Raw genomic sequence first — 7,293 nt, 5'->3', positions numbered from 1 at the left:
AAAACTATAAAGAAACGTAACTTGCCCCCTATTATTCAGACAAAATTTGTCCAAACTCTAGATTAACTTGGAGGATTATGAAAAAAATAGAAAACTTGAAACACAAAAGTATGTATATTTACATATATTATACAAGCAAATTATTTACATTCCTTTTTACTTTACAACACATTAAATGAAAAGAAAGTAGGTGCATCCCACGCCTGTTACCATTTCTTTATAGTTTTATCTGATGTTCTTCATACCTATTCTACTTGAAAACGAACGCCCCTATGGTCAATTTTCCATAAGTTTCATGAGACTAACTAAGGCTTTCAGTTTTTCAGATTTTTGTTTGTAAGCCATAATTCTTAAATTAGGTATTACAAAAAATAAAATGTTAATTTGGTCAACGAACAGTAATTATTGGTTTTATAAAGTATAGGATTAAAAACATAATATTAATATTATAAATAAAAATATTTTGAATTATCTCTAGTTGCAATTAAAGGGTAATTATCACTATTGTCTTCACTGGATTGGATAATAACAATTTGAGCAAATTCGTAATTGGTTAATATTTATGCTAGGTGAGTTTAGCAATGCCTACTCTATAAGAACAAAGGCTTTCACGGCCGGAATCCATAGTAGAATGAAGATTTGGTACAATGCCTATTCTATTTGTGTCTAACGTTTGATAAATAAAAAATAATTGCAACGAATTGTGAGCCGTAATTCATTGCTCTATGTTCTGTAATCTTTTGGCAGTCGCAAAGTACCTAATATAGGTACCTTTGTAAAAAATATGAGGTTAGGAGGATATTCAGTGAAGCACTAAGACGTTATTGTTATGGTCATTCTTAATAAAGCAAATGGATAGTTATTAACTTAAAATTAAATTAATTTTTTATTTACGTAAGTATCTAAATAATGCAGCAGGTGGATCCAAACGATATATAATATAGAGCTAGTTTTTGTCATCGTCCTTTTTAAAAATTGGTTTGAAGAAAATTAATTTGAATGTTAAAAGTTATTAAGTAGGACTCCTATATTTCAGTGGTGTTGCTAGGATTTGTCAAAGGTGGGGTAAAGTTAAAAAAAGTTGAAAATCCGTATTATCTTTAATAAGATGGAAGTATCTGCCTGTATTTTTGAAATAGCTACCTTTTTTAGGTTCATATGGTTATTTGTATGTCATTAAAAACACAGTACGAGTAGGTACGTCTGTCAGTACGGCTGATGTGATTTCGATGAGGTTTTATGGCCTTGAAGAGAAGGTTGTGAGGAGTGGCCTAGGCTACTGTTTTTTTTATTGTTTCTGGTTTCTGCTGCGCTATCTGTACTTCTATACCATAGAAATAATAGAATGTAGTAGCAGAATTCATTGAAAATCTGTTTCTTAAAAGGAATGAAAAAGAAAATAAAGAGACCTTATCAAACATTTCAACCTCCTTTTGTATTATATATTATTACTTCTATGGTCTGTACCTGATAGCAATTGCTTCCCGAAATACTGGGAGAGCAACATAATTAAAATATTCCTAGTTGATAGGGGAGGGGGTTTGAACCCTCCAAATCACGTGGCTACGCTACCGCTATGTTTTCGATATTGTACTAGGTAAACACTTAAGGATTGAGAGATGAAGTATTGAAATTGGTTTAATAATATTTATTTACCTGCATATTATTAATACAACAAGAATAACCACCTTATTTCTTATTGGGTTCCTGCAAAACTGCTCAATAGATATAGGTGTAGGTATACATAGAGTAATAAAATTTCTTTCAACAGGCTGATGTATTAAATGGAGAGTGCTGATTTGTGGTAACATAAAATAATCCACCAAGATCTTTTACAGGGGCGTCCTCTCCAAATATTGTTTTCGTATTCTCCTTGCACAATCCTTTATCAAAATTATCACGACTACTACAGGACGTACCGGTTATGCCTTTGCAATTAATACTTTCGATAAAATAAGCATGAGACCTTTCGTGGCTACACGCCACTAAATTAATCACTGAAAATAAAGAGAGCAGAATTTATTAAAATAAGCAACCTATACGATGTATGTAAGTACGTATATCATCCCTTACTGAAATTTTTACTCAAAACGCGATGTAGATTTCGTAATTTTGGGCGTTGCATTTCCACCCGTTCTTCATGCTGATTGAGTGGGGGTAGCCCCTACAAGTTACACTGTAGTGCAAAGCCGGAGGGTAAAACGAGAGACTTTCTTCAGTATTAGAAATTGTGGAAAAGGGTAGATAACATTAGGAAGAGATAAATCGAGCGAATGTAATGAGAACAGAAGAAAAGTGATAGATCACTTTTGGGATATTACTGTTATAGCATTTTCCTAAATTATTCAAGGAAATCACAGAGGAATTTGGATGAGGGAAGGCAGACCTAGGATCTATATCTTCCAGTATGTTAAACTATGATCTAGAGTAGCGGATTTTTCTGTTACGGAACTCTTATTGACCCACCCTTTTTTGGTGAGACCTACGTTGACAAAAAAGTGAACTTATCTGAGATGGGCTATTGATTGCCGTTTTATCACCATTCTCCCCTAAATTATTCCTCTCCCCCCTTCCCGTTCCCAATCTTTTCCACAGAACCTTCCTAGGGATGCAAAACCTCCGGGTTGATCTGCCTACCCGAGGAGAGGTTTTAGTCGGTTAGAGCTTCGGCGAATCCGACACTGGCACCCTTTAGAGGGGTCACTTTTGAAGATTTCCCCTCCTCTAGGAAAAACTAAACAATAAAAATAGCCTCTCACTCTTGATAATACGGGCTGTCCTCCTATGCGCTCTGTTCTTATGTATCTAGGGTCCCACATCACAGTAGTACCGAGCGGCATTGCCTAGAGGTTTAGACCATTTATTAGCATTCGGGAGGACGCCGGTTCGATTCCGGGTCCGTCTGCCTTGGTCCAAGTTTTTCTGTGGTTTCCATGGATCACTTAGGCAAATGCTGAGGCAGTAATATTCCACAGATAATCTTTCATTCTCTTCTGTCTTCATTTCGTCCGTCTCATCTTTCTCACCCGAACNCTTATCTTTACACGCTTTTAATAATTTAATATTTATTACAAAATAAGAGAAGAATGATCAATAGAATATAGGGCTACGTCTGGGGGACCTGATGGTCGATCGGGGTCGATAGTCGAAGGTTTCTAGACCTCTTACTAGTAGGTCAAAGAAAATGTAAGTAAACACATAGGTATTGGGACAAATATTGAAGGATTGAAAATTATCGATACGTTCCATCTAACGCTGTGATATGGGCTCACTCAGATTTTATTACATCGTTACTTTAGTTAATGAAAATCCTAAAAAAAGTATTTGTCTGTCACTATATACAATAGCTTGTCTAACTACTTAACATGAATGCTAGAATAGCGGTCTTTGAAATTTTAACCCCCGATTGACGGAATTATAAAGCGAATCATTTAGAGATTTTAAATGCCTACGCATAGTTTACTAGTGAATAATTAGCTACAGTCCGGCTCATTATTCCCCTTATAAACCTGAATTAACCAGTGAAAAATTATTTTTGTAGAGTGAATTCGATCTTAAGAAAATTTAGCGTGGAGTTGCTTTGACTAGGCAATACGACGAGGCTTTTTATTTCGAAAAGGTCATTCTTCTTCATTCTTCTTATGGTCAGTAAAAGAGAAAGTTCTCCCGAAAATAATCCTTGACCAGAAATTTCAATTGTTTGAAATGCTTGTTTTTTCCTGGTTTACCTACTAACCACAAACACTGGCACAAATCATAAAGTTAATAATACTTAGGGCCAAATTGAAACAGCAAAGTTCACCTTTTTCTATAACTTATAATTTCAGCAACTGTGTTACCCCCATAACTAAAGCATACCTGCATCAGGGAAAAACAAATTCAAATGCAGTTTTCATTATCACTTTTTAAAACTGAGTTAAAGTGAAATTTACAATTCTTATGTCTCTTTTCCATTGACAACTTCTCTAATCGATATTGTATCTCTTATCCCTTGACATAATTAATTTATTGTTAAAAAGATAAGATATTAATGCGCACTGCGCAATTTTTTTTCTCAGCATCGTTAACGTTATTTTGTTTTTACCCCAATTGCGCCAGGAGGGTTATGTTTTTCGAGTGTATATATATATATTCACCAGAGGGCAGACTAATCGAATCTACCTCAGCTTTTTGTCTCTCTACAAGTAGTAAATAAGAGTGAGAGGGATGCCCACTAACACATTCGATTTTGGACCAGTGTTGCTAGACTTAGCGAAATTTCACTAGGCCTAATGGAATTTAGAACCAACTTAAGGAAAAGCGTATTTTTATTTTATTTATAATATAATTGTTTTTGTGCCAAATGAATTCTTCTTGCTTAAAGGTGACTTTTATTTTGAAAATTTCATACTTGTAAACTTAGCTAAAGAAAAGAAAAGGTCTTCCTTTTTAGGCTATATGATGTTTTCATTGTTTAAATGTCTTTTTTTTTGTTATAAGAATCTCCGGGGAAACATAAGGAAATTTCGTTAAAAACACTAGCGAATAAAAAGAAATTTATTACTAAAAGATTGCTTGTGGACCCAGTAATGGGTTCAGATTTAACTGTGCCAGTCGTATATGACACCTTTTAATGGTTTTAACAACCAAATCCAAAATTTTTCCCGTCTAAAATATGTGCTCCTATTTAAAAAACATATTGGACATTGAAATGAAGGAAACATTACATTCAAGGTCGCGAATTTATTTTCCATTTGAAAGCATACAACTTTGTGTAATTTTCTTTTTGAAATAAATGTAAACCAAGATACTTTAAGATTTTTTTTAATAATTTTTGTATACTTCACTCTTATCTGCCACCCTTTTTGTTCCAACTCAAATAATCACCCTTCGCTAATTCAAAAAAGGCGAGTTCTACGTTTCTGTAAACTCTTTATAACGAAACTCAAAGGACGGACTTTTTTTACCAAGAGAGCTTTTTCCTTATGTGGAGTGACACATTTTTTCGTGCACACAACGCATTTCTTTTACTTTAACAAAAGCATTAATGTATGGGTTTTAGGGTAAACCTACAAATTCAACTAATTTCTACGTTATAGAAAGTTTTACACAATACCGAGAGACGTTGTAAAGAGTTTACAGTGTATATTAAAAATAAATTAGGGTATTTTCACTCTCTGGATATACTCTTGTTGTCAGTGTACTGTTTGCCTGTTTAGGTGTAAAATATAGTACCTATTTATTCAAAGCATTCATATGGGGTTCATTTTTAATTTTTTGGTTTTACGTCTATTTTATCCATCATCTCGTTTTATTCTGTCTTAAAGCAACAGGAGTATAGAAAAAGTTTTTAGCGCCCCCTTCTACTATCTCCAGAAACCAAAAACTTCTAATTTAATTCTAATCTAAGCTATTAATCTACTAGATAGATCGATTTCAATATTGCAGGATCCTTTAGTGTCTCTTGATTTTGGCGTTCCGGGTGGGAGCCTCCTACACACCGCCCCCCTCCCCCTATTATCACAGCCCTCAGTCCACAATAAATAATTAATAATGAAATAACGGATTACAACTACAGGCACAACGAAGAAAATATGAATTAAAAACGTAAGTTAACAAAAAGAAAGACAAAAAGTAACTAACTCTAAATTATGTGACAAAATCAAAAATTGTTCTGATGCCACCACCAGTACCTGATATGCAACAAAAAAATACGAGCCAGAAGCCAATAAGAGGAAAAACCCAACAAGGCATGACTCTGCCTCGAACTATTAAACTGACTAAATCGCTACTGAAGTGAAATTTCTTCAAACACACAAACATACCAAGATAGGGGTTAAAGATCGAAATGGTTTAATGGTATTATTTGTACACTATGCTTCGCACGGGTGCAATACTGATAGTAAATATACTATAGAATGTCTTTATATACAACAATCACAGCTTTTTTTTCATTAGACAATACAAACTGCCCTCCCGGCCGGTACCGCCGCAACCGCTATGTCCCTCTATTTTAACTCTGTAATATCTTCGAACTATTCATTTAAATTACATGCTATAAAGGGCCATATTGATCTATATTAAATGAACAATGTATTTAAAAGTACTTAATTGGATAAGGACTAATGCTGTATTGTTTAAAATCGCTTCGTAAATAAGCCATTGTTTCTCGTAAAAAGTAAAGGATCAAAAATGGTTATTGTGGGTTATTCCTAAGAGATAGACATATACCATCACGGACTTTTTTGTAGACCTTTTTAAGGTGTACAATACTGTAGTACATTATTTTCATCTATCTCGTAGAGTTCAGCCATCGTTTGCAATGTTAGCGCAAAAAATGTGTTTATGTACATCACATTACAAACCTCTAAAATTATCAGTGTTTCTCTACTACATTATACATGTATTATACATATAAACCTTCCTCTTGAATCACTCTATCTATTAAAAAAAACCGCACCAAAATCCGTTGCGTAGTTTTAAAGATCTAAGCATATATAGGGATAGACAGCGGGGGAAATGCGTTGCATGATTTCGTTACATAGCAACTCACATGAAACGAACTTACCCTACCGTGCACTTCAAAAATATTAAAATTAAACTGGAACACGAACATTGCGTCAAAACAATGTTCCTTTATTTTATTATCAAGATATCAAGACAACGCTGAACAATTGCGTGCCGCATGCCCTTGAATTAATTTGTTTTAATTGTAGTCAAGTAAGGTAAACGTAACTCGTAATTAAATTTGTATGCCGCATAACATATGTTCCGGAGTATTTGTTCGTTGTTAAGTCAGTCAGCAAAAAAAATAATGTTTCTATATGTAATAATAGTATAGTACATCGATTGATTAAATTTTCATGTAATCTGCGGTGCCGCAGCTGATCTGTAGTATAAGCACAGTAATAAGTCGCGTCGCGTCGTCGTTCTCTGTAGTCCAACAGGAAGTAGAGCGACAAATGCTTAGACAAATGAGTTCGCGTTACGGCCGTGTTGGCATCCTGCCCCATCAGATATCTGACTTTTAACCAATTAACAGTCATGTTCCAAATCGCGTCGAATAAATTACATCGAGACTAGAGAGGGCTGCGCAAATAAGGGAAAGGACAGAAAGAATTATTAGTTGCGAAGATGCCAAATGGATTATATTTTTGATTAAGTCGTTCAAAACTTAATAAGACATAAGGCCCAAAGTGATAAAATACTTTACTTATTAACCGCGAAATGAAACTAATATATTTATGTTGTTTATGTTATTTTAATCATATAGGTAGGAAGGTGGATATCGTAGGTTCGAGTGGTATTGCTAAA

At 34.3% G+C, this 7,293-nt stretch overlaps 1 protein-coding gene across 2 annotated transcripts in view; it reads right to left on the bottom strand.

Annotated features, from left to right (window-relative positions):
* Positions 1 to 197: 197 nt before the first annotated feature.
* Positions 198 to 7,293, bottom strand: part of LOC108736858 (hepatic triacylglycerol lipase) — a 20,294-nt gene continuing 13,198 nt past the window's right edge. The window contains exons 5-6 of one of the 2 annotated variants that reach the window (XR_001937782.2): positions 1,657 to 1,997; positions 198 to 349 (exon numbers count right to left, since the gene is read on the bottom strand). Coding sequence is in view for 1 of the 2 variants with exons in the window: in XM_018469445.1 (XP_018324947.1) it covers positions 1,765 to 1,997 (233 nt within the window). In the remaining variant the exon portion in view is untranslated. Of the gene's footprint in view, positions 350 to 1,633; positions 1,998 to 7,293 lie in introns of those variants that run through there. The other variant, XM_018469445.1, reaches the window with a different exon arrangement.

Source organism: Agrilus planipennis, unplaced genomic scaffold (assembly GCF_000699045.2).
Source record: "Agrilus planipennis isolate EAB-ADULT unplaced genomic scaffold, Apla_2.0 scaffold4, whole genome shotgun sequence".
In the NCBI taxonomy this organism is placed as follows: Eukaryota; Metazoa; Arthropoda; class Insecta; order Coleoptera; family Buprestidae; genus Agrilus; species Agrilus planipennis.
The sequence above is the reverse complement of the archived record's forward strand: the minus strand, read 5'-3'. Positions and strand labels throughout refer to the sequence as shown.